This window comes from Camelus bactrianus, chromosome 26 (assembly GCF_048773025.1).
Source record: "Camelus bactrianus isolate YW-2024 breed Bactrian camel chromosome 26, ASM4877302v1, whole genome shotgun sequence".
NCBI lineage: Eukaryota > Metazoa > Chordata > Mammalia > Artiodactyla > Camelidae > Camelus > Camelus bactrianus.
The window spans coordinates 8,226,646-8,253,743 of record NC_133564.1 but is presented as its reverse complement, the minus strand read 5'-3'; the positions used below and the strand labels follow the sequence as shown (position 1 = coordinate 8,253,743).

Sequence of the window (27,098 nt, the reverse complement as noted above, 5' to 3'; positions counted from 1 at the left end):
TGAGTTTATGCAAAAATTGATGTCTTTTTCTCAGAGCCAAACCCTTTGGTAGTAAAGAACTAGGATCATGAATGCAATTTATAAATCACTCAACGGCACCTGGGAAAGTTTTTCAGTACATCTGAAAAGTTAAATTGAACATTGACTTCTGAAAGGAAGCTATATTGAAGCCTAGAAATTATTTGAACCCTACTGTGTAAAAACTTCCGGAAGAGTGTTTCCATGTGCCACGTACGGCTTCCTTCCTCCGCAAGTTTTTAAAGCTTAAGATTGCACAGGGACTGACTTCCGTGGTTACAGGGCATCTGACTTGTTAACAGACAGTTCTGTTGTGGAGAGCCGTTCAGACCCCGCCGTGCATAGGCGAGGGTGTCAGGTGCAGAGCACCTGCAGGTGACCCAGGAACGCCCCCCCCACATCACCTGGTGAGCTACGTGGGGACTCTGGCCGGGAGGCTGTAACCGTTCCTCTGATCTCCTGAAGGAATGGAAGGAGAGAGGCTTTCTTCTACAAAGGATTCTAATTAACTTTTCTGTCTTTGCTGGTTTTTATTTGCTGTCCACGCTACTTGGAAGTAGAAGGGAAGTGAGGGAGGACGGAGGGTGAGTTAGGACCCAGGGGCACCCCGAGGAAGGCTGGTGGGGGTGCCCCTTCATAACGCAGTGCTTCTGCCTGACATTCCTCCTGGAGTCACTCTGGCCTTCGGTTCTGGACCACTGTGACATTCTTCCTGCATGAACATCTTCTTGAAGACACGGGAGGAACTCAGTGCCTGCTTTTAAATTATACATGAATGTGTTCAGAGAGCATGTTAGATTTCCTCTTAGGCCCTGAGGACAGAGCCCCAGCCCTTCCCCACTCCCAGGCCCCATGGCCTCCCTGAATGTCCCCGGTGTTGGGGGGTGCGCCCCGCCTTGCCTCGCCTCCGCTTCCTGGGCCCCTGGACCGAGAGACTGGTTTTAATGATCTTTGCCCTTCCATGGAAAATACATCGCGCCTAAAGTCAGAGCATCCTTAGGTCAGCCCAAAAATGAAAACCACGTTGTCCTCAGAAGCCCGCCGTGTCAGACACTCACCTGCCTCTTACCGAGTTAAGTGCGGCCAGCTCCCCCAGGGTTAGAGACGACTTGGTTCTGTTCTGTGACGTCGTGACACTGCAGGTGGAGACTTGTTTTGGCCCCAAGTAAACACCTTTTAATTCTAAAATCAGCCTTGGAAACAAGAAAATCAACACAAGAAACAATCTGTGCGGCCACAGAGGCCAGCTGAGGCAGAGCAGATGTTCTGTCCTCCTTCCCTCTTACTCGGAGGCGAGTGCTCGTGCGCGACAGGCGGCCGGAGCCTCCCGCGCCGCCCCCGCCTGGCTGCTCGGCTGCGCACGGGGCTGGGCGGGCCGGACGTGCTGCTTGGCAGGGTCTCACCGGCCTACTCCTGTTTGTAACTGTCTCACGGTTATTCCTGGCTGTTTCCACACGGAGTGTATTCTTGTATGTTTAATGTAGAATTCAACCCCTTTTTTGGTTCCCTCAGAGTAATTCACTCACACCAAAATTAGTAAACCATGTTGGACTCACCGGGCATTTCAGGGGGAAGAGGAGGACGTGCTTCTGCATCAGACCTCCCCACGGAACACAGCTCACAAACATCACGGCCACACCTCTGTCCCTCCAAGCCCCACTGCCCATCTCCCAGCCTCACCTGAAGAGCCTGCCTCCCACCCTTCACCTGCCAGGCTCCCAGGTCCATGAGCGCCAGGACTGGCCGCTTCCAGGATCTCCCTGTTACAGAGACTCAGTCTCCTTGGCAGTAAAATAAACAGAGCTGGAAAGATGGAAACGTGCTCCTAAGTTCGGGCGAGAAGAGCTTACACTGGAGTCCCCTTTGCTTGCAGTCCTTCCTAGGCGTGCAGACACACGTTTCTGTTGATTTCCCCAGGTCTCATCTTTTTTTTAAGATGGCATAAATTATAAGCCTTAGTTGGTTTTCCACTTCTGAGAAACTCATATTTTGTATCAGTTGCTGACAAAATGCACACTGTTTTACAAAGAAGATTGAGCATAAAGTTTTGGGCATAATGCAGTGATATATGTTTGCATTCATCGGCTAGTGATGGCTTGTCAAATCAGACCTTTCAACGGCTAGAGCAGAATGAGTTTGAGAGATAGAGTATGTCCCTCTGTCACTAAATGAAGCAGAGAAACTGCCTCACTTACGACGCGTTATTCTTGTCTGCCTTCAGATTCACTGCATTATTGTTGTTCTATTTTACTCCATCTGCGGTAGGAGGTGAAGTAAAGAACCACATGCATCACCTGTAGCCGAGAGCACTCGTGGCGGTGAAGGGTGGGGACCGATTCCATCACATTATGTCCCTGATTCCCCCAAACGGTGTGCGCACATCCATGGTAGCTCCCAGTCTCAGTATCGTGAGAGCCCCAGAGGACAGCACCCGGCCTCTGAACCAGCACAGCCCACGGTCCACTCCTCCGGGCTGACCACATTCCTGTCCACTTTGCACCTAGCGGATTTCAATTTTGTTTCACAGCAGTGTGAAACCTTTACTGAAAGACACAGAAAAATTGCTACCAAGGCAGAATTTCTCTCTGACCTGACCCAAATCCTCCAGGCGAGGGTAAGAACCAGAGATGGGGCGAGTAGAAGCCGTTAGCCCCCATCTCCTGAGCGTGCTCCCCAGACGTTACACGGAGTGCCGGTGCCTCCATTTCATAGGCTTCCTCTGTCCCACCTTCTCAGATACTCAAAACCGGTCTCTCCACTTTGCAAACTTCTTCCTCTAAAAATGTCTTCCATAATTTCATCCAAACGGAGCTATTATTCATTTCTTGTTATTTTCCTGGGAAACAGACAACTGTGAAGTTCATGAAGACAGGTTTCGTGGTGGCGGGTGTACGAGTGGCCCTCATTGCTGTTTCTCCTCATTCGTGAGAGGACCGCGCTGCCCTGGAGAGCGCTGTGGTCAGGGCCTCCTAGACGAGCGCGGGTGCTTTCCGAGTCATTCAGGACAAGGTGGACAGTTAGGATTGGAGACGCCACTCCATGTTTGTAAAGGCTCCTTGGGAACTGATTATGGAAGCCTCTGCGGCATGTCCTTCACCGATTGCTTGCTTGATTGATTGCTCTCATGCGACTGTTGAACTGTAACAGGATCCTCAGACCTGGACGCCCAGTGGCCTCGCAGGTCGTGACGGTCAACGGGACGACAGGGCCCAGCGCTCAGGCCGGGCGGCCCCGGGCGGCCCTGTCAGGGCTGCTCCTTCTCCTCTCACACCGTCAGGCTGAAGGGTGTCCTCCGCAGCTGGAATATATCATTCAGCTCTGCTCTTTGCTGCTTAATGTTTTTTCCCCCTAGATCTTCTGTCCAAAGTTGCCCGTATAGCTAATGATACTGTATTCGGTGCTGTCAACTTTAAACACTGTGAACTGTTAACTTGAGGACGTAGGCGTCTTGTGTGACTGAAACTCTGCACCCGTTGATCAGCACCTCCCCATACCCCTCCCCGAGCTCCTGGCAGCCCCACCTGCTCTCTGCTTCTCTAAGTTTGCCTGTTTTCATTGCCTCGTGTGAGTGGGTTCCTGCTGGACTTGTCCTGCCGTGACTGGCTCATTCCGCTTGGCGTCGCATCCTGGGGTCCATCCGTGTCGTTGCAAACGTCAGGACTAGCTTCCTTCCTGAAGGTCTGAGTGTAGTGCGTCCTGCGTGCCTGCTGCGTTCTTCACCAGCGGTGCACTGCAGGACGTTTAGGCTGTTTTCCTAACTTGGGTCTTGTGGACGATGCTCTTCTGTACTCGAGGGTGCAGCGCTCCCTCCAGGGTAGTGATTTCATTTCCTTCAGAGAAACCCCCAGCTGTGGGGTGGCTGGATCACATGGTAGTTCTGTTTTTAATTTTGTCATTAAATTGCATGATAAACAGCCCTCTATGCAGCGGCTCCTCTCGCTAGACGCCGCGGCCTGCGGGGGTAAGTGCGGGTTCTCAGTCATCTCATTTCCACACGTGCAGTAATCTGGGTGCTTAATTAATTTTAAATGTCGCAGTATCGCTCCGTCCTCATCAAGCGCTAATGCTCCGTATGCCACGTCTCCTGCGTCTGAAGTGGGAGTGCAGGGAGGTCCTCGGGGCCGACGGGAGGATGATGTGTGGCCGTGGAAGCGTTCCCTAAACCATTCCCCACAGGGACCATGACAGGCGTCGTTAATTTCCGCATTAACATGAACTCTCTCCAGACTCATCTTAAGTCTGTTTGCAAGGAAATATCTTGGCTTCACGATGAAGACACGGACGGCTGTGCTGTGTGTTTTGTCTCTAGCTGTTCCTCGGACCAGTGACACCCAGTGCAGCTCCGTCCCCGAGCCCAGATACGGAAGGAGAATTGGCTCAGAGTTTTCGGCAGGGTCCATCGTCCGATTCGAGTGTAGCCCGGGCTACCTCCTGCAGGGCTCCACGGCCATCCGCTGCCAGTCCGTGCCCAACGCTCTAGCGCAGTGGAACGACACGATCCCGAGCTGCGTGGGTAAGCGCGCGTCCGCGTGGGTGACGACCTGCACCAGGTCCTCCGTCCCAAGTTCGCAGCTGCGCTGACCAGCTGCTCCGCAGCACTGACGCTCCGTCTGCGTGAACGGGCCCGTGCTGCAGACCTGGTTAGAGGGCAGTTTATTTCAGCAGAATTAATGGAGTAGCTGCCCAACCCTGAAACTTCCTGTGGTTCCTAAAACACCTTGTCAGATGAGCAGTGTGCAGCGGGTTTCCCTTCTCGACACTTACTAAGCCTGCCACCCCGACCCGTGGGTGTACGAGATAATTTCATTTTGGGGAAAAGTCTTTATAGTGTTGATTTGCTATATTGCTTGTGTAATGCCCTTTTAATAAACTTGTGCCGACGGAGGTCTGAAAAGTGATGGGTTAATGCTGCCTGAATAGCAACTGCTTCGCCAGTCCTGGTTTATTTGCTTCATTTTGTGTGAGAACCTCCAGTGCAATCACGATTAGCTCCTGAAATCACTTGTGCATTTTAAGCATCTCTTCTCGTCCCTGGATTTGCTCGTAAAGGCCACTAGCATCATTGGGAATTGCATGTCTGCATGCCGACGGGGATGCTCGGCAGGGCTTCTTGAACTGCAGTCGATCAGTTACTCTAAACAGAATTCAGGTCAGAAACGCCATCGTTGGGTGCAGGGCTGGACACTCAGCAGCTTGGCGGGTGATAATTCATGCTATTGATCATTGGAAAGAGAACAGACTAACCTTGACCTTGGCCAGAAACGCCATTTACAGCATCACTGTCTGTGTAAAATGTCTCTTAAGAGCTGAGCACACCGTAAAAAACACCAAGTACGAGGTCAGCGGCACTCCTCCCTGTGCTGTGTTCTTCCTAAATGTGGGTTTGTCCTTCAGTCCCCTGCAGTGGCAACTTCACTCAGAGGAGAGGCACCATTTTGTCCCCCGGCTACCCTGAACCGTATGGTAACAACTTAAACTGTATTTGGAAGATCGTGGTCACAGAAGGATCAGGAATTCAGGTAAGTGCTAAAAGCCTGGAGTCTGCAAACAAACAGTGCTTATGTCCAAGGTTGTTTATTTTTTTATCTTGTTCTTTTTCTGTTGGTTACTCTAAATACATAAACCATAACCTATTTCTCTTTTCTTATCATTTCTGCAAAGTGTTTTTAATCATGTTTCTATATTTGGAATGAAAATGATAGATTTTAAAATAAAATCTATCAAAATTATCATTTGTAGAAATTTCCATGATTTATTTTCTTTGTTTTCCCCTTTCTCTTACATGTATATTTTTAATTTCATGAAAACCCCCATGTGATTAGTTGAATTTTATTAAACAAAAATCCAGTGTTAACTTGACATCATCGCTTGGCAGGTTCAGGTCATCAGCTTTGCAACGGAGCAGAACTGGGACTCCCTTGAGATTTACGATGGCGGTGACGTGACTGCCCCGAGACTGGGGAGTTTTTCAGGTAAGGTGACACGAGGCCCCTTGTTTCCGAGAACCAGAACCGGCAGCCTCTCACAGCGTGCCACACATGTTCAGTGCTGGGTCTTCCTACATAACTCCTCTAGATGCCCGACAGTTTCTCTGGTATTAGGAGTCCTGGAACGAGAGCACAGGAAGCCAGGTGTGGGACAGAAAGCTCTGTACTCTGTGAGCGGGAGGGCTGTTGCCAGCGCAGGGGCCACTGCCGACCGGACCCCGAGGCTGTGAAGAACGAGTGCGTCCTTCCCTTGTGGGCACGGCAGGGTGTCTAGTTCTTCACACGTCAGCCTCGTCTTCACCATTTGTTCTGGTGACCTGCACCGTGGCAGTTTTACAGCATGGGGACCCCCTTCACGTCTCGGAAGTGCGTGCTTGTTCGAGGCTGATTGGGTACCACAGAGTATCAAGCATGTGCCCTTTAGGCAAAAGGGGGTTTAAACTCGCTTATCGTCGTCCCAGGCTGTACGACATCCAGTGTGCTTCAAACTCCCGACTGAGGGCCATTTCCTTTCCCTCAGCACCTTCCAGTAGCACGCTGTCTCTAAATCTCCCGATAAGTTGCTGTAATACACAGGCTAGAGCATGTTAATTAAAGAAGCATCGTACAGAATAAGCCTGTGTCTTCCTTTTCACGTGTGTTTCATTGAAATCAGTTCAGATCTCGGTCAGAGCGAACATTATTCAGTGTGGAGTCAGAAGCACCTCTATGAACAACATGTCATGTCAGAGCCGCAGTCTCCCTGCTTCCTCAGCCTCCGCAAGACATGCATGTTCAGATTCTGGCCCTTCTTTTTTTATAAGTCAAAAAAAAAAAAAACCAAAAAAGGAACTGGTTGCATTGACGAGGGAGGGCCGTGTGGAGACCCAGGTGCGTGGTGAACCGTGAGAATTTGTGTGTCTTCACTGATGAGACAAGGAGATGTCACCTCTGCCTGCGGAGGGCAGAGAAAGCCGGGAACTCCTCGGAAGCCGGTGCTCAGGTTAGGTGTGTGGCGCTCAGACAGGCTAAAGGGGCCTGTAAACCTAGACAGACACCCTCGCCCATTCTGTCTGCAGCGTGGTTGAGTCACAGCACTGAGTCTCAGGTGCCCGCAAAGTGCCTCAGTTATAGATACGTTTATTTTCAGATGATGTTCATTATAGGTTCTTACAAGACAGTGCACATAGTTTCTCTGCAGTAAATCCCCACTGCTCGTCTGTTCCATGTGTAAGACTTTGCGTCTGTCCATCCCGCACTCCAGGTTCACCCCCCGCGTCCCTGTTGGTAACTGTGAGTTTGCTTTCTGTCTGAGTCTCTTTCTTTTTGTTAGTAAGTTCGTTTGTCTCATCTTTTGAGATTCCCCAGGTAAGTGACATCGTATGTTTGTCTTTGTCTGACTTACGTCACTTGTGTGACGCTCTTGCCGATGTCGTGATCGGAAGAGTGGACGCGTCTGCAGGGCTGAAGTCCATGTCCCCCCCGCAGGTACCACGGTGCCCGCCCTGCTCAACAGCACGTCCAACCAGCTCTACCTGCACTTCCAGTCGGACATCAGCGTGGCCGCGGCCGGCTTTCACCTGGAATACAAAAGTAAGGCTGCCCGTGTCTGCGTCCCGCTTCCACTCTTACGCTGAGTCGTTTTCTTTAAGGGGAAACAAGCCCCTGCCCTTGTGACTCAGTGAAACTTTATTGCAAACCTGTGTGTAAAAGCTCCACGAACCTGGGCATTTACAGACTCGATCTCTTTGAACTACAGATGATGGAAGACAGATTAGTAGGGAAATGAAGAAGTTAGTATTGGGAATGATTAGGTAAAACATTGACTATACTTGCAGGTTGTTTGTGTTAAAAAAAAAAAAAAGCACAAAAAGTAACCATCTGTAATATTGCTAGTTTTCCTGTGATTGACAGCCAATGTTCACATAAGTATCAGAAAATGTAGAGAGGCACCATTTCCCGCTAGATTATGGCCGTAAACCCTTTCTATTTCGAGCCTCAAAGGCTGTTAGAAGCGGACTGGCAAAGAGCAGCCACTTCAGGGTCTGCGTTGTGTATTATTCATTTTAATTGGAAGAAGGCAACGCAAAGGAGACGCTAACCTTTTAAAAATGGATGTAAGACTGAGTTAATAGTCTGATAAATGGGATGACAAAGGTCAGACTCACAAATCTTCTCTGGCGTTTGATTATGCAGGTAAACCTTGTAAAAGCGAAATAAGAATTTCCAATGAGAGCGAGGTTTATTTTAGGATGTGTTTTCAGGCACTAAAAATGCTTAATGTTGATATTCATCTCCTTTAATAAGCAGTTGCAAATAAGCGAATACATGGATAAGCTTTAATAAGTGATCCTTTGAGTTGAGAGGAAACACTTTGCCGGGATGTAAATGCATGCGTGTTTCTGAAAGGCCGGCTTTCCAGCTGATAAACATTCTGAGCTAGACGCAAACCACAGGGCTGTTTCGCATTCCGGTTAATTTTCCCTGCTTATTACAGGCATTTGTATGCAAGTTTATTCCAATTTATTTGAATAGGAATCTCACTTTGGTAACAGCATGGAATGATCCTGTGGGTGTTATTTATGTAGGATGTGTCTGGGGAAAATCTGCCACTTTGATACATTTTGTGAACATCTGTAGACAGGAAACTATAAACCTTATTTATGATAGTGCTAATAAATTCACTAATATTCTAGCAGGGTTAGAGCTGATGAGCGTGGTTACCTCTTCCTCTCAAAGTTGCCTTGTGGCTTCTGGCTTTGCCCTCACTCTGCGCAGAAAGAGGGGCTGGTGACATAATTGGTCTGTGATCCTTGTGTGCGGCTGTCTGTGCTCACACGGACTTCAGCTCCGACAGTAGAATGATTACCTATGTTTCACTTTGTTCCCGGCCAGTAAAGTTCATTAAACAAAGAGACGAATGTATTTCTCACTGAATTAACCTTGTTCGAGAATCTAAAATCTTGTTTCGTTACTGAATGTATTTATTTTTCATTTGGCCACACAGAATGCTGCCTTTTCACCTGTTATCTTGTTTTCCGAATGGTGGTTTCTGGATGCTGACGCCATCCTGAGGTTGATCCCTTACCATGCGTGTATTTAGAGGCTGTCATTTCTCTGTTCTAGTTCCTGGTATCAGCCTAGAATTTGAATTATATAAAGTGTTTGTAGAATTAATCTTTAAGGTGATCACCAAACAGCATAAGGGCTGTTGAAATAAGTTGTAACATCGTAGTCAAAGGAGACTGTCCGCTGGGACCCCGGGTGGAAGTGCACCCAGTGTTCTTGTGAAGCTAAAAGCAATGTCTAGCCTGGAGGGAGCCTTGTGAACAGGAGGCGAGCGAGAGGGAGGAAGAGGGGAGGGTCCCCGCCCTGCACGCCTGGATTTTAGTCTGAGAACAGCTGGACGCCACTGAGTGGTTTCCATCACAAGGTAACATCATCTGATTTATTCTTCAAACACGTCAACTAGGTGGCTGAGTGGAGGCCCCCGGACAGTGACAAGAGAGGGGGCACCCTCAGTAGATAAGTGGGTGTGGGTTGTCGGCAGTTTGGGTGCGAGGCTCAGAGCTGCTGACGGTGCGGGAGAGGCTGGGTGTGAGAGGCATGTGGTGCTGGAGCCACCAGACCCGCGGACGGACGCAGAGTGAGGACCAGGCGGAGCAGGAGGCCCCAGGGTCCGGGCTTGAACATGTGTGGGGTCTGAGTGCTGATTGCCAGGCTGGGCTGACGTGGAAGACTGACTTCTCCGTCGAGTCCTTTCAGACCCCCCCAAGACATACTCAGATTCCTGGAAATGTATCTGGGTATTTCTGTGTGAAGGTGTAATAGAGAAACAAAGGGAATTTTCATTTATGTTTATTTTAATCAATACTCAAAATGTTTTGTTTGACTTTTACGGAATCTTGTGATTTTATGAGTAAAAACCATTTAACACTGTGGCATGAATAAACTTCGCCGATGAGGGTCATGCAGCTCTTTGAACACTCCTGACCTGGGATTTTAACGCGTGATACACAGACCAGAATGGTCCTGTGACCAAATGAATTTTGAAAACCCTGTGTTAAATGACGTTGAAGAGGACTTATGACTGCGGGGATTCTCTGTGCCTCTAAAACGCTAATACGCTGGACAAACGCTTGAGAGATGCAGCACTCTACTCCCCCCAGGTTTATCCTGTCACTTCTCCTGACCCCGGACGCGCAGCCCCTGCCTTTGAAGAGGCTTATGACCTATTAAATCGAAGGAATAGAGTAGCATGTATTACGTGGGCCGAACCTGCCAACAGTTTACAGATAAGAGAAAATACTTTTAGCTCCGTGCATACACTAAACTTCTTAGACAATGGACTAAAAAGCAGTTTATTTTCTTAGGATGCTGTTTTCTTAATTAATGGAGTTTTCTCTATAGATGCTCTTTGCTGTCAAGAAGATGTGTGGACATTGAACAATGTTGTCTCGAAGTCTGGTCTGACATGTGCAGCTTTAGGTCTGTGTGATGATGACGTTCGACATTTATTTCCTCTGCCGTCAGCCTCCCGTGAGGCGTCCCGCAGTGAAGCTGTGATTTCTTTTCTTCACTTGTTCTCTCACACGCTGTGTGGTCCCTGGCACAGGGCCTGGGTGATGGGTTACAGAGGCTGTGAGCAGCCCTTCTGTCCCAGGGAGCGCTTGTGCAAAGGGATGGTTTTGTTTAACTAGTTACAATAAACAATGTGCTTGACAACTTTTTTTTTTTTTTCAAAATTAAGGCGTAGCTCCGTGTCCCTGCACCGCTGGTGCTGACCTGCTGTGCTGATGCTCAGGTACCCACATGCCTGTCCCTCGACCTCTCTGCCCCCGCCACGCAGTCCAGCTCTGTTCCTGTCTCCACTTGGTCTGCCGTCCTCTCTCTTGGGTTATTGTCTTCATTATTGTTTTAAGCTGTCCAGCTGGAACAACATATTTTATTTTGAATCATGAAGTTTGAAAACCATACACAATGCCGGTTGCAATGAGGACGATAGTAAGTTGAGAAAGAATGCTCAGCGCTATTGTAGTTATAGCTACGAAGGTCCTATTTGTCCTGATCTAAATATTGGACAAAAATGCATGTTTACCATGTGTTTCAAAATCGTTTTTATTTTCGAGATTGAAGCAAATCGTTTACCTGAATTTGGCCAAATAGATTTCAAATAACGTCTGCAGTAAATTCCAGAAATGTGCTGGGGCCTGCTTTATCCTGATTCGTAATTTTCACATCTGGTGATCAGGAGTAGGGAAGCCATTAAACTGTGTTTTGATCCAATTAGGACACATCTTTTTAGTAGCTTTGTTTTATACACTTTGCTCTCACAGGCTAGATGCACAGGGAATGAAAACTTCTTTTGCTACCTTCTAAATTGAATTACAATTTTACAAATCAGCAGATTTCAAAATGTCCAAATTTTTACTTTTGAAAATTTCAGAATACACGTCTGTGGGTAATATGCTATAAACACTATGATACATAAAATATTTCTCCTCGTTTTGTTGTTTCTTTATAGCAGTAGGTCTGTAAACCTGTAGAATGAACAGTAATTACCTTCTCATTGTCTTCACATTTAATCAGGATACCCGGACATTCAGAATTGGGTAGTTTGTGAGCCAGCTTTTTAAAGAAAACTCACTTTGTAACGTTTGCTGTACTATTGTTTATGCTATAGAATGTGAGTGTGCTGTGCTTTGAAAGAACTGGAAATCCTTTCTATGAAGAATGGCGCTTACTGTGTGACAGTGTGTTCTTCTAAATGTCTCTGTTTCTGAGAAATTAATTCCGAGTTTTCCTGTCCTACGGCTGTGTTTCACAAACTGATTCTAGGAGATCTTCAGAACAGTCCTTTTATTTCCATACGTCTTCCCACAAGTCTGTTTTTGTGTCTGAGAAAGTGTCTTCTAGTTGACTGTTGTTACAGTGTTGTCTGTCGGGTGTGTCACAGCTGCCCACGCCCAACACTTAAAGACAGAAGACATGCGTTTCACTCAGCTCTACACCGTCCTTCTGAACCTCTGCACAGAAGTTTGTTTTGTTTTCACTTTTGTTTTGAGAACATTATCCCTTTAGGTTTCTTAAAGAACAGTGTGCACATTTGTGGACTTAAATTGACCTCCTTCCAGTCCCTGTCTGTTACCTCGCGGCACCCTGCCTCCTCCTCGCGCCTCCTTTATTTCGCAGTTTGATGAGTACAGTGGGTTCATGTAGTCTTGCGTTCTTCCTTTACCACAGTTCTCCAGCACGTGTCCTTCCATGCCCTAACCGGCAGAAGTCAGTTGTTTTGTCTTCTAAGGGGCTAACTTCTGGCGTCACATTGTCTGCAGCACTTCGGGTGCCGCCCCACCTCCTCCCTGGGGTCTGTGTCGTTGGTCCATGGTGCGTGTGGTAGGGCTTTCTCTAGGCAGGTTTGCACCCCTTTCCTTTGAAGTCCGGGAGACGCTCTGCTCTGCTCCGCTGTGTTTAGACTCTTCTGCCTGGGGCTGGGCTTCAAGCCCGGGTGCGTTCGGGTCTGCTAGAGTCATGGTTTTCTAGACCCTAAAAAAAAACCTCCTCATGACATAAGCCCACTGTCTCCACCAGCACGGGGATCACTCTTGGTGTTGCAGGCGGGCTGCTGCGTCGTTGGGAGTCAAGTGTGGTGGTGGGAGGCGCGTGGGGTCTGGCCCGGCACAGCTCGGTGGGTGTCTCTGCGTGACCACGTCAGTCACTGGAGCTGCCGTGCCGCTCGGTTTATGCACGTGTGTGTGTGTGTGTGTAGACATCTGTCAGTCTCTCGGCATCTATATGCTGTTACTCATACTACAGATGCCATGTGTTGTCTGAGATTTGCTGTCTTCTAACACATACTGGACGCATCGTGACCCTGGAGGAGTAGGGAGAGAAAGACATTTCTGGCCACATTTCAAATGTCGTGGTCTGCAAAAACCTGCTTCCTGAATTTTCTTATATGAGGCACTGATTGAAATGGTTTTGCATGTTTTTAATATATTCAGAAAATTCATTATAATTCCTGCAGGGAAGATGTAAGTGCAAGCTATCTTTTTTCCCAGAGGATGAATTGGATTTATACACACAAATCAAGGAAAAAGAAAATTAAAATGAATTAGTATATAATAAATACATATAGATAAACATATGATAAAGAAATATAATGAGTAACTAAAAACCCATTATATTTTAGGTATAAAGGGGTGGGAATTTAGTAACTGAATTTAATTCGAATCACTTGTCACAGTTCATTTTTTTTCAGTTTCAGAGTTTTTCCTGTGCGCTTTGAACATTTTGGGGTTATTGATTTTTTCCAATCTCTGTCATGCCTGCTGTGTACTGAAGATCCAAAAATGATGATATGGTATTACCATAAGATATCTTTTTAGTATTCCAAATTGTTAGAAGTTTTATATGAAGAATATTTTAAATATATTTTTCAGAATCAAATAAAAAATAAATGATATACAGTAGGTGATCATGCCAATCTGTGATAAGAAAGGATTAAATTTAAATATATTTGCAATTTATATTCTGAAGTTATAAAAGAGGGAGAGAGAAACTCACAGCAATAAAAACTTAAAGGTATAAGTGTATTTTTCCATATTTAGCAATTTTACCATCTATGAAAAGCTCCAAATGGCTTGAGATTCTATGCTAGGAATAAAAAATATTGCCTCTTAATGCATATGGTGTTTTACAGTTTTTAATGTACAGCCATTTAGGGAGAAATCAATTTCGACTCAGACAAGCTTTATGACGCACCTCGCCCCGGATAGAACCCGTGTGCTCCACGGTGGGAAATTACCCAGCTTATGTGCCAGGGGGCCCGTTCTGGTGTCATTTCTAGAGCGTGAGGTTCTCAGTGAACCATCGCGCTGAACACGTGAAACAAGGCACTTCGCTCTGTTTCATCTTCTCAGATTTGAGGGTGAAGTAGGCAAACTGGTGGCTCTCAGACTCACATGTAGGAGTTAGCAGGGACCGTGCTGAGGCGGATTCTGACCTGGCAGGTGCTGGGGTGCAGCCCAGAGTGTGCACCTGTCAGGCTCCCACACTCACTGCAGTGTGGAGAGCAAGGCCAGTAGGTCCCTGGTGGATGGGCGGGTCTGCACGCCTGCACCTGCCCCCACACACCCCGCCACCTCGGCCCTGTTGTCAGTCTTGCATTTTACTGACTGAGGTCTGCGGGGACCCCCAGGCAGGCTCGGGGCAGAGGGGGCGTGCGGGCACATGAGCGTCCTCAGGGGCAGGCCAGTCCTGAAGGCCAGATGGGCAGTGTGCAGCCTCGTTGTGCGCTGGGACCCACAACTGTGCGACTGCGGAGACCCGGCCTTCTGTTCCCGGAAGGACAGTCTCGCTCACCTTCCCCATCCCAGCCCCTTCACGCGGAGTTCCCGCCACGTCACCACTCCGCTGGCTTCATCGTGTTAGTGCAAGAGCAAGAGCTGAGGCCGAGTCCAAGGCCACGGTAGTACTCAGTGACCTGGGGTGCGAGGAGGACGCACGAGAATAATCACAGACGGTTCCCAGCAATCGCCAAATGCTTAGCACCTTTCCAGACTCATTTCTGAGTCTATGAAGTACCACAGCTGCAGATTTGCTTATTCATATGGTAAGGGTTTGTACAGATAAGTACCAATGTTAAATGGTAGTTAATTTATCTGAGATTCTGAGCTGAATTCCATTATATGATGCATTTTTAAAATTTTTGTTAGTGTCTTTACTGAAGGAAATTCCATCTAGGAAAGTGCCTGATTATAGCTTTAGGGCCTTGAATACTGGCCCTGTTTACCTAAGAGCAGATTGTTCGTGGGAATTTTTTTATTGTCTTCAAATGAGAGAGAGAGAGAGTTTGAATCTAAAATAGGTGTCCTCATATTATGTTTTTTTCCAGAAGGATAGAATTCCCAGATTCACACTTAAAATTTTTCAAGAAGACTGCTAAGTGTGCTTGGAAAACAGAAAGCAAGAGAGTCGTACCCTGGGGTTCGGGTTCTGTGTGTAACAGGAAACAGTTTAAAAGCCCTTTTCAAGGGCAGGTATTTTGGAATTGGAGTGTTTTACACTAAACGTAGAAGTAACAGTTTTTATTACTTAAAGAAATGCTAGAATCGTTACATGATGAAAATGAAGTAAATTAACATTTAAGATTTAACACATCAATGATTTAAAGGTAAAGTCTTGGTAGACAAACAAGAGAGGTAAAGCCTTTGTTCATTTCTGCAGGAGGAGAGCAGTAGAAAAAGGCAATTTTACTATTCAGATAGTGAGAATTTTGTCTACATTGCAGTTTATAAGTGTCTGTGCCTGCGTTTCCACAGCTGTAGGCCTGGCCGCCTGCCAAGAGCCAGCTGTCCCCAGCAACGGCATCAAGATGGGGGACCGGTACATGGTGAATGACGTGCTGTCCTTCCAGTGCGAGCCCGGGTACACGCTGCAGGTACTGCGCTCCGCCGTCCATCTTCTAGGTCCCCACAGAGCGTCCTCAGCCCACTCCCTGAGGCCGGAGCCCTCCGTTTGCACCCAGAGAGCAGATTTCCTTTCTTTCACTGTTTGTGAACAGAGTAGTCGAATTCAGTCAGGCATACTGGTAAATCTAATCGTGTTGCGGAAGGAGCTTCTAAATGACGAAGCGTCCTGTAGAGGTTGAGCGTGTTGTTTTCATCATAATTTTACTACCAAAATGTAAATTCTCCCAGTAACTACGCAGATAGAATTCTGAGGGACAAAGCCCTGACACGGTCTCTTTAAGAAGTCCTCCCCTGACAACCTGATTGTTGGGCCGACTCGGAGTTCCTGCTTGCCTGGCGCTGCAGACCGTCCTCATGATTTAGCTCAGTAAACCATCAGGTGCCTCCTGTGTACCAAGTAAGCACGGCGCTCAAATAGTAGGTTTAAATAATCCTCAAGAAATACTAAGTGGACGTTTGATCATCTTTTAATGGTTTTTATATTTAAAGGTTTTTATTATAAAAAATTTAATTAACATTTTATAAACCATTTTGTAGCGACATTAGTCATTTTTCTGCCATTTGTTTTCTAGTTTAACTGTAAATAAGCTTACTCCCAGAACAGTGTGTCTGTCATGTCGCATAATTCACATGCGGTTCTCCCTACAGCAGTGGATACTGACATCTGCGCGTGTGCACTCCAAGCCCGGCAGAGATGGTTATGCCTCCATATGTTACTGCGCATCAGTTAGTTCAAGTGATAGAGGACTTTTTGCTATGTGTTTATGACAACCCTGAAGCTACTAGCATTTCAGAAACATTTTTTTTCAGTTGTACTCTGTAACCAACTTAAATAAAAGTTAGAGTCATCAGAAAGAAAGTTTCAGTAATACACTAAAGGACACTATTGCGTGTAATCCCACATCTGCGTGTGTCCTGGAGCAAATATCTTGCAGAACTGAGACAGCTCACAGCAGCGGCAAACACTGGAGGCTGATACTGTGCCTACCAGGTGCTTCCCACAAAGCCCACAAGCACACGGTGTGGGCTCTAGGCGGCATCTTTCTCTGATGCGGAAGGGACGAGAGGAAGCGGGGCAGAAGATCCGGCGGGTCCAGGAGGACCACATGTGGAAATCAGCCCGGGTTTTAAGTCTGAGAAAACATCAGGAAGACACTAAGACACTGCAGCCAATGGACCCCATTATTGCTGTCGTTATGAACAAGCATCAGTATTTAAAGGCACCTTCATAAAAGCCACCTGCAACCTGCACTTGCAGGTCCTGGTGGGCTTTGCAGTAACGGCTCTGCCGACACAGGGCAGGCAGACGCTGGGGAAGCAGGGCAGGGGCTACTGAGGAGCCTCGCAGGGGGATCTGTGCAGGAGCAGCTTTCTGACCGGGCATTCGAGGCCATTGTAAGAGATTCTTTAAGACAGAAGTTTCCTATTTCACATGTTATGGTAGGAAGAATTATGAGTCACATCCCAAGGTTTTCATTTAGAGGGACACCTCACTGTGTACCGACACGTCATCTTATGCCTTTTGGGGCTTTTTTTGCTTCTTTATAAACTGCCCTAAGCCGTGTCAAGACCGTGCTGTCTCTTCTCCCCCAGACCCCCGCACTTCAGCACGCGGCCTGACTCACGCGTGTTCTAATCCCCTCTCTGCGGGACTGTGCTGTGCTCTGCAGTTTGCATTAGCACCCTTCTATAAGTGGTGCTTCCGCAGGCCTCAGAGAGGAAAATGGGAAGGGTTATTTAGTATAATGAATTGCTCAGTGCACTGCTTGGACACAAAAGCCTGCAGACACACATCTGTGGAGCGCAACCAGGCCACTTAGCTCTGGCTTTCAAATGCAAACTAAGATATATTTTTTCATAACAGCGTCAAGCGTTGGAGTTACAAGCTGCTGTCTCTCGTTCACATGAATTAAAAAGGATTCTGGACTTCCAAAAAAATGGCTAGCAATTGACAGTTTTGCTAACTCATTAATATATTATTTGGAACAACAGCTTGCATAAATTACATGTTATTCTTGAAAAGCACCGTTCTGTGTATAGTTCACACAAATGTCTATAAACGCATCTGCCTGGTGTGACTCAGGCACGTGGCATAAAGTAACAGTGACAGGACACATCACAAGTCGGTCCTGAGAGTCTGAATGATTGATGATTTCCTTTTCAGACTTGTTTCATTCTTCTTTTAAAAGAAGAAAGAAGAAAATTCCTATTTTAAGGTAGCAAATAAATACACAGATTTCTATCTTGTTTTGGATCCATTTATAAAAATTTGAGCTGGAATCACTAACATGAGATGTCTTTGCCAACATCAGCAGCAGAATGTGACTGGACTGGTGATAAATGACCACCTTAGTGGTAGTTTTCAAAAAGTGTCTTAAAGACATTTGCACTTTATGTTCCTAATTCAGAGAGAAACCTATTAAAGATAATGGAATAGATCAGAGATTGAGAGCACGCAGAGCATGAAATTTAGCAGGAAAAGCATTGTCCTGAATGTCTTCCTTAAATCTAAATATAGTCTTCCTCTATGGTAGCAACTTTTAAGAATATTAGCAAGTGTGAGAAAATGAGTTTCGTGGCAGAGGAACTGAGCATGAAATCTTCGTAAGCTCGGGCAATAGGTTTGTCATTGATAACCACCTTAGTGCAAATTCTGGTTTGGTGCCTTCCCAGTGTGGCTGGGGTTGTTCAGCATGAATTAAAAATTTGTTTTCTAGCTGCTTCCATGCCAGTTTTGTTTGGCAAATGGAAATTCACAAGATGAGCACACGGCCCATAAGACCACCGAATCACAGTGAGGAAAAAGGCGAACATGGATAGTCCGCACACAGAGGAGCCGTTCACTCCCTGCACTTTCATCATAAGAGGGATTTCAGCACAAAACATTGAGAATTGAACCCACTGCTGTTTGATTTTTTAAAAGAGGAGTAATAGGACAGATTTTTTGAAGGTTGAAAGTTGAAAACTTCTTATCTTTAACGCACAAGGAGGTCCTGAGCAATGAAGATTAACTTCATCACAGCCACGTTAACTTGACAGCTTGTGAGACTGGTAATAAAATGAATATTCAGTCCCCCTTTTCTCCAATAAAGGAGGAACTGACCCAGTTCTTGGCTGAAAAATGGTCCTGCGACCTGTACATGGACTGTAGGCAACTGTGAAAGTTCCCTTTGCCTGAGACATGACTTACTGTGCACATTTCATTCTCCAAGTCAACACCTAGTTTTTCCTAATCATTTTCAGACTCTCAGACAAAAAGCTATGACTTTTGATGATTTTTTAAAAAAAAAGGCTTATTTAACCAGTTCAGTTCGATGTTTCAGGCATTGGCAAAATATCCTGACAGAAACACAGACCACTGAAAGGGACATGGAAGATTTTGTTTTTAGTTACAGTGATTATGGATTTGTTTTCTATTTTGATCCCAAATGCATGATTCATTAATGAACATCAGTAGAATAGATTTCACGAATTTCTGATTTGTTTTACATTTGTAATTAAATCAAAAGGGAAAACCAAAGAAAGTGCGGGTACTGTCACAGACATTTAAGCCTAGACTCTCCACGCTCGGCTGTGTGAGTTTTGTTCATTTTCTCGTGCACAGGGCCGTTCCCACATCTCCTGCATGCCGGGGACCGTCCGCCGTTGGAACTACCCGTCGCCCCTCTGCATCGGTAAGACACGCCTGCTGTCCCGGGTCTCTGTGCACGTTGTCAGTCACGTAACGGTGGTCTCCTTGAGCTCCTTTTGGGCTTCAAACTACGCAATTTTAGATTCCTTTCAGCACATCTCTTACATAATAAGGCGGCAGAGGCATAACAGAGAGAGGGCAGGCATCTTCTCCCCCTGGGTGGGGCAGCTGGCTTTTCCATCTTCTTGGACCAACCCGCATGGACTAGATGCAAGACGGCCGCTGGAAGCACTCACTGCAAACCACATTCCTGTTGGAAGCCCGTGCAAGGGGAGGGTGCAGCTCAGTGGTACAGTGCCTGCCTAGCAGCACAAGGTCCTGGGTTCAATCCCCGGTACCTCCATTAAAGATAAATAAATAAGAACCTATTCACTCCTCTCCTCCTGCAAAAAAGCCGGGGTCTGGTGAGGAGGGGCTTCTCCAGTGGGAGGCAGGCAGTCAGGCTGCCAGAGGGAGGTGGGCAGAGAGGCCCTGGGAAGAAGGCCGGGACTCGGGGGGATATTGAAGACACTTGCTGGTGACGTTGGACAAATGCAAAATAAGAGGAACCTATTGAAGGAACTGTTGAAATATCACAGAGGAGAAAGACTGGCACACCTGTCCCGGGGCCTGGGGCCCGCTTGTCTGCCCATCTAGTGCTTCTTGAAAGCACAGGGAGGATTACGGGCTGTGGTAACTCCGTGCTGTAGGGAATTAGGTCACCGTGTGTCTGGTCACCGTGTGTCTGGCAGGAGGGCCGCCGGTGTCAAGGCCCCCTGACCTCTCCCAGGACAGTGACAATTACCCCGACATGGACACTGATGACGACCCCACGCCCCAGGCTCTCGTTCGCTAATGAAGATGCACACAGATGTTTAATTTTCTAGTTCCCCACCTTTTTCTCTGTCTGGTAAACATCATGCTCAGAATCAAAGGCGTTTTTAAGAAACGTCACCTTGATTTCACAGTGGTTTTGATGTCTCTGTCATGGGTTTGGCGTTTTCATGTGCCTTCCCTGCAGGTGGGCTGTGCGTTTACCCCCACTGCGGGTTGTGTGCGAGCCCAACAAGGGGGAGTTACTGCCAGTGCGTTTATGGTTACAGCTCAGACCCACCAGGGTGCTCAACAAAATCCTTTTTTTTATAAATATATTGTAATGAATTAGGAGCAAGTAGGTGTTATAAAATGATGTATCTCCAACATTTGCTAATATACCAAGTGTGTTAAATAAAAGGTAAAAATCAATTACATTTGGCTGATACAGGTTAACCCTCCAAGTGCACACCAGAGCCTGTGTTTCCGAATACTTGGTGTGGCCCACAAAGAAGTCCCCATGAGAGGTCGCGCTCTATTTAACGACAGAGAAGATGTTCGAGACTTCGCTGGAACTTTTCACTCACCCCACAAAATACATTTACATTTTTTTTAAACTTACCTTTTTAACTTACACAGTGTGGAAACCCAGACTCTATGCCCTTCCTTGAACGACCACCAGATTGACTGGACTTTGCTTTACAAGACATTTAGCTTTTTCCTCAAATCAAATTTACCCTCGGCAGAGAAAGTGTTTCCCCTGTGATGACAGAACGAAAGGAGACTCTGCACAGGTCTTGAGAGAATCTCTGAATGAGGGCTTCCAGTTATCCAGCTAATTAGGGTGTTGTTGGAAGAGGAAGAAAGCCTTTTAATGTGACTTCCTGAAAAGAAGTGACATCATTTGCATTGTTGGTTTGAAGTACAGGAAATCACCGTTTTAATAGGTCACAAATGGTCCAATATTAGAATTTCATGTGCTTCAACCTATGTGATTTGGTGTATGTGTTTTAAAATTAGTCGTGTTTCTTTATAGTCAAACCTCAGCTGTAATAGCACAAAATGTGAGCAACCAGCTAAGTCCAGATGTGAGAACTTACATTCACACCCGCCATCACAGTGAAAGGTTCCCGGGAGAGAGCGGTTTCAGTTAGCTGCATTCCAAACCAGGGAGGATTTCTGAAGGTAACACACCCTGGTGAGAACTTGGATTCTGGCATCAGACCGAGCTGGAATAACATTCTAGTTGGCTGTTTACCTGATGTGTACATGCAAGACAAATTTTTTAATCTCCCCAGGCTTGGTTTCCTTACCTGTAAACTGGGGCAACAATAATACCAACTTCAGGGTTGTCGTGAGAATTAAGGGATGTAGCGTGCTTAGCCCAGTAGGTGGCACGGGGTTAACGAGAGCCAGTAGCCAGCACGACCACCCAGTCACTCCTCAGAATCGCTGCTCAGAACCTGAAAGTCAGGTGGAGGCCTGGCTGACATGCATTACATGGACTAGACTTTACTGAGAGCCTCTGTGGACCAGCAGCCGATGCGTTTTGAAAGCCTGTCTTTGTCTCAGGCGTGGGGCACCACGGGGAGGACCAATGTGTAAGGGACTCGAGGGCGCGACGGCGGCGTGTGCTGGCATCGGGCAACTTCACTTCTAAAGACCTGCTTTTAGGTCACCTGGTCAAACAGAGCCGGTGGGATGAACTGGCCTTGCTAGAAAGCAGTGACCTGCAGAACTAACTACGCTGTCCCTTGTCGGTCCGACAGCCACCTGCGGAGGGACCCTGAGCAGCATGGGGGGCGTGATCCTGAGCCCGGGGTTCCCGGGCGCCTACCCCAACAACCTGGACTGCGCCTGGAGGATCGAGCTGCCCGTCGGTTATGGTGAGTGGGGGCGCTGGGTAACTCCTCAAAAGTCAGCTCTTTACTTTCTACCTTGGAAGGAATTAGGCTGAGGGAAAAATGGGCTTTATTCTGTTGACATAATTGTGTCTTTAATTGAAAGTGGCTTCCAGGTTTAAGTAAAGGTTTGGCAGAATAACTTTGAGAAAAATGAGTTCAGACTTGCAACTCTTTTCGAGGCAGGTTGAATTAGCCGAGTAATGACCCAGGAGGCACGTCAAGGGTAAAGGTCGCACCGCGAATTCCATTATCAGTCTCTTTAGTCTACGACCTCCTTTTATGATCGGTCGCTGGAATTCAATAAAGGCAGCTGTTTCTTCTGAACAATTTTTAAGGCTTTTTCAGGTTATGATTGATTTGGGGATTGCTTTATAAAGTTTTGTAATTATACATTGCGTTGATTAAGGTTTATGAAAAATGGCTTTTTATAATACTTAGTTATGAACTTTAAGGTTACCTACCTTAAAGAATTCATAATTTTAATTGTTATGTACACCAAAATCTCATTCTGCCCTGCTTCAGAAACACATGGTCTTTGTGAGATTTTGATTCCCAGTCACACCTTTAATTGTCTGCCTCATGATTTTCTTGTATTTTAGTTCATTCATTTCAGTTTTCCCCACCTGTGATTTTCTCAAAAGTACACACTGTTGAGGGCTCCCTGGAACAACTCAGGCGAGGAATTCAGTACAGAGCCCGGCATTATAAACAACAATAGCAAATTTTAGCTAGTTTTTAAATTATTATTCCATGTGTTTTCCACTTTTCTTTCAAGCCTCATTAGAAATATTTTATTCATGAAGAGATGTACATATTTTATTAATTTATTTTCCCAAATCCACTGTTCTATGGTTTGAGAAGGCTTTTGCACTCACTCATAAACCAGTACGTAAGGCAGTAATTCAGGGGGACTTTTTTTATGGTTTTTTAACAGTTAAATTGTCTGACATCATGATCATGACCTATGAACCTAAAAAAATAATTTGAAGAAAGGTTGACATTTTATAAAAATATTTATGAAATGTTATAATTAAAATTATGTCTTTAAAATATTTGTTATTGCATAATACTGGGCTTTAAAAATCATCTGGAAAGGGAAAAGAAACTTTAGATCTTTTTTTTATTTTTTATTTTTTTAACATTTTTTATTGATTTATAATCATTTTACAATGTTGTGTCAAATTCCAGTGTAGAGCACAATTTTTCAGTTATACATGAGAGTATATATATTCATTGTCACATTTTTTTCTCTGTGAGCTACCATAAGATCTTGTGTATATTTCCCTGTGCTATACAGTATAATCTTGTTTGTCTATTCTACAATTTTGAAATCCCGTCTATCCCTTCCCACCCTCCGCCCCCTTGGCAACCACAAGTCTGTATTCTATGTCTATGAGTCTATTTCTGTTTTGTATTTATGCTTTGTTTTTTTGTTTTTGTTTTTGTTTTTTAGATTCCACATATGAGCGATCTCATATGGTATTTTTATTTCTCTTTCTGGCTTACTTCACTTAGAATGACATTCTCCAGGAGCATCCACGTTGCTGCAAATCGCGTTATGTTGTCGGTTTTTATGGCTGAGTAGTATTCCATTGTATAAATATACCACATCTCCTTTATCCAGTCACCTGTTGATGGACATTTAGGCTGTTTCCATGTCTTGGCTATTGTAAATAGTGCTGCTATGAACATTGGGGTGCAGGTGTCATCCTGAAGTAGGGTCCCTTCTGGATGTATGCCCAGGAGTAGGATTCCTGGGTCATACGGTAAGTCTATTCCTAGTTTTTTGAGGAATCTCCATACTGTTTTTCACAGTGGCTGCACCAAACTGCATTCCCACCAGCAGTGTAGGAGGTTCCCCTTTCTCCACAGCCTCTCCAGCATTTGTCATTTGTGGAGTTTTGAATGATGGCCATTCTGACTGGTGTGAGGTGATATCTCATTGTAGTTTTCATTTGCATTTCTCTGATAATTAGTGATATTGAGCATTTTTTCATGTGCCTGTTGATCATTTGTATGCCTTCCTTGGAGAATTGCTTGTTTAGGTCTTCTGCCCATTTTTGGATTGGGTTGTTTGGTTGGTTCTTATTAAGTTGTATGAGCTGCTTATATATTCTGGAGATCAAGCCTTTTGTCAGTTTCATTTGCAAAAATTTTCTCCCATTCCGTAGGTTGTCTTTTTGTTTTACTTATGGTTCCTTTTGCTGTACAGAAGCTTGTAAGTTTTGTTAGGTCCCATTTGTTTATTCTTGCTTTTATTTCTATTGCTTGAGTAGACTGTTCTAGGAGAACATTTTTGAGATTTATGTCAGATAATGTTTTGCCTATATTTTCTTCTAGGAGGTTTATTGTATCTTGTCTTATGTTTAAGTCTTTGATCCATTTTGAGTTGATTTTTGTGTATGGTGTAAGGGAGTGTTGTAGCTTCATTGCTTTACATGCTGCTGTCCAGTTTTCCCAACACCATTTGCTGAAGAGACTGTCTCTCCTAGCCACAGCAATCAGGCAAGAGAGAGAAATAAAAGGGATCCAAATTGGAAAAGAAGAGGTAAAAGTGTCACTATATGCCGACGACATGATACTATATATAGAAACCCCTAAAAGGTCCACACAAAAACTACCAGAGCTGATCAAAGAATTCAGCAAGGCAACAGGTTACAAAATTAACGTTCAAAAATCAGTTGCATTTCTTTACACTAACAATGAATCAACAGAAACAGAAAGTAAAGAAACAATCCCCTTTAAAATAGCACCCAAAGTAATAAAATACCTAGGAATAAATCTAACCAAGGAGGTGAAATAATTATACACAGAAAACTATAAACCATTGATGAAGGAAATTAAAGAAGACTTTAAAAAATGGAAAGATATTCCATGCTCTTGGATTGGAAGAATCAGTATTGTTAAAATGGTCACACCGCCCAAGGCAATCTACAGATTAATGCAATCCCTATCAAATTACCCAGGACATATTTCACAGAACTAGAACAAATCATAATAAAATTTATATGGAACCACGAAAGACCTAGAATTGCCAAAGCATTACTGAAGAGAAAGAAAGAGGCTGGAGAAATAACTCTCCCAGACTTCAGACAATACTACAGAGCTACAGTCATCAAGACAGCATGGTATTGGTACAAAACAGACATATGGACCAATGGAACAGAAGAGAGGGCCCAGAAATGAACCTGCAAACTTTTGGTCAACTCATCTTCGACAAAGGAGGCAAGAGTAAACAATGGAATAGGTCTTATATCCTAGATACAGATAAAATAGCATGAACCTTCCTCGCTCTTCAGACTGGATGTGGTTAAGCATCGGAGTGACTCTCTGTAGATTACATGTAGGTTCCACATCCTGTTTCCTGTGATGAATCTGACTGTGTACAAATGCACTTCCAAACATGGAGATGCAAACTTAGGGAAGAGGCCGTGAGAGGCAGTCGGCCCCCTGACGTGGGGAGTGTGTGGGATTTTTCCGTCCCTGCTGAGAGTGCTTTCTGGGGCTTAAATAGTTGTAGAGCATTTTGCAGACTCAGGAAATTTTACTGCCTGGCTTCCAGCCACCCAGGGTTTCTGAAAACTCCGGGGTAAGCTAGTCCGACCCATTCCCAGTCTTTTTCATCTCTGTCTCTTCTGCCTTCTGAGGGCTGCCTCCTGTGGCTCCAGGTCTCCTCCCCACATGCGACTCAAAACCCATCCCTGGTCTTACTCTCACCTGCCGGCCCGCAGGTTCACTCCAGTCAGTGACATACTTCACTGGGGCGTCTGAAGGTGCTCGGCCCCAGTTCAAGCTCGCTCACGGCCCTCGTCTCTCCTGGTTTGCTCAGGCCGTTCCAGGCTCTGATCGCATCCACCGCAGCACCCTCACCCTGGGTCCTTTCCTTTCCCTGAACTTCGCCTGGTTTTTGGCTGCAGGTTCTTCCCCAAATCTCCCAAATTATAAGCAAACATCAGATCACTCCCTGGAAATTTTGAGAAGGTAAATTTGGGTTTGAAACTCAGGAATCTGCATTCTAAGTCAAACACAAGAAGTTTCTTATTTGAAAAAAAAAAAAAAGGGAGCATAGCAAAGATGACCACCACCCTTTAGTGATCATCTCTGGCCTGTGTGATCTCCCGTACAACTTCCTGTTTTACCAAACCTGGGGTGGTTCTGGAACACTTCCTGGGATGACAGCCCAGGAACAGGCTCCTGTCTCCCCAGTGGGACAAGGAGGGAGGCTGGGACGTTGTGTTTCTACCGGTGTCAGGATAGATGTTTTACCTGGAGAAGCCTCTGCTGTTGGGGTGATCTTGGTAATCAAGCTGGAAGATAGTAGAAGGGAAGCACAATGTGATAGGTGCTCTACATTAATAAATACGGTAGAGCTGGCCAATTCCTTCTAGTAGATGTGCAGGCTGCTGTCCGCATTCCTCTCCCTGCGACTCCCCCAGTCTCCTGCTTTGGGGTCTGCACATCCCACATGTGTGTAAAGGAGGCTTCTCTTTCCTGTTTGGGGAACAATTTTAGACTGTTTTTTGCAGTGTCCCTAGAACGTTCATCAAGAAATGGACAATATGGGAAACTTGCTTCCTTCAGACCCCAAAAGAATGTCAGATTTAGTTTGAATTATATCTACTTAAACCTGGAACGTTACCTAGCAAGGCAAATGATAGCTTGGACCAGTGATTCTCCGATGTTGCTGTGCACGAAAATCACTGGTGGAAGTTGGGTTGTTACCGTGCAATCCCGGCGGTCCGCCTCTAGATGCCCTGGCTCTGCACCGCTGGCCAGATGGGGAAAAGAATTCTGCAGGATGTTTACCTCGCACCTTAGGTGTTCTGGTGACGGAGTCACAGGCTACATGAGGAAGCATTTCTCTGATTTACGGAAGAGCACTTTTAATGGGAGTAAGATGAGAAATACACAAAGATTTTTGTAAGATCTCTACAGATATTATTTATTTAGTATAAATTGTTTTGTTAAAAAATGCAGAAACCGTGAGACTTTTGAGAAATTGGAAGAAGAGATAGAATGTTACTTAGTGTGAAACAGCATGATGAATCCAAGCTTCAAAATGAGCCACAAAAAGTCACTGTTGTTCTTCTTCCAGAGTTTTCTTAAAAATAAGTTCTCTGCCTAAAGTCAGTACCCTCGTTCCTTCAGATGCCAGCTCAGGTGTCGGAACACACGTTCCCGCTTCCAGGGGGCCAGTTCTGATTTGGGTTGCTCAGGGAGTTGGTGACTGTTTTACTAGTAACTGCTGCACAAG

The 27,098-nt window shown here is 45.7% G+C and overlaps 1 protein-coding gene across 1 annotated transcript in view; it reads left to right on the top strand.

Moving 5' to 3' along the window:
- CSMD1 (CUB and Sushi multiple domains 1) overlaps positions 1-27,098 on the top strand; it is a 1,327,842-nt gene that overhangs the window by 1,201,410 nt on the left and 99,334 nt on the right. Inside the window, exons 34-40 of the mRNA XM_074353379.1 lie at positions 4,328-4,531; positions 5,413-5,537; positions 5,894-5,990; positions 7,473-7,577; positions 15,308-15,426; positions 19,062-19,131; positions 21,710-21,826. Coding sequence (XP_074209480.1) covers positions 4,328-4,531; positions 5,413-5,537; positions 5,894-5,990; positions 7,473-7,577; positions 15,308-15,426; positions 19,062-19,131; positions 21,710-21,826 — 837 coding nt within the window. The remainder of the gene's footprint in view (positions 1-4,327; positions 4,532-5,412; positions 5,538-5,893; positions 5,991-7,472; positions 7,578-15,307; positions 15,427-19,061; positions 19,132-21,709; positions 21,827-27,098) is intronic.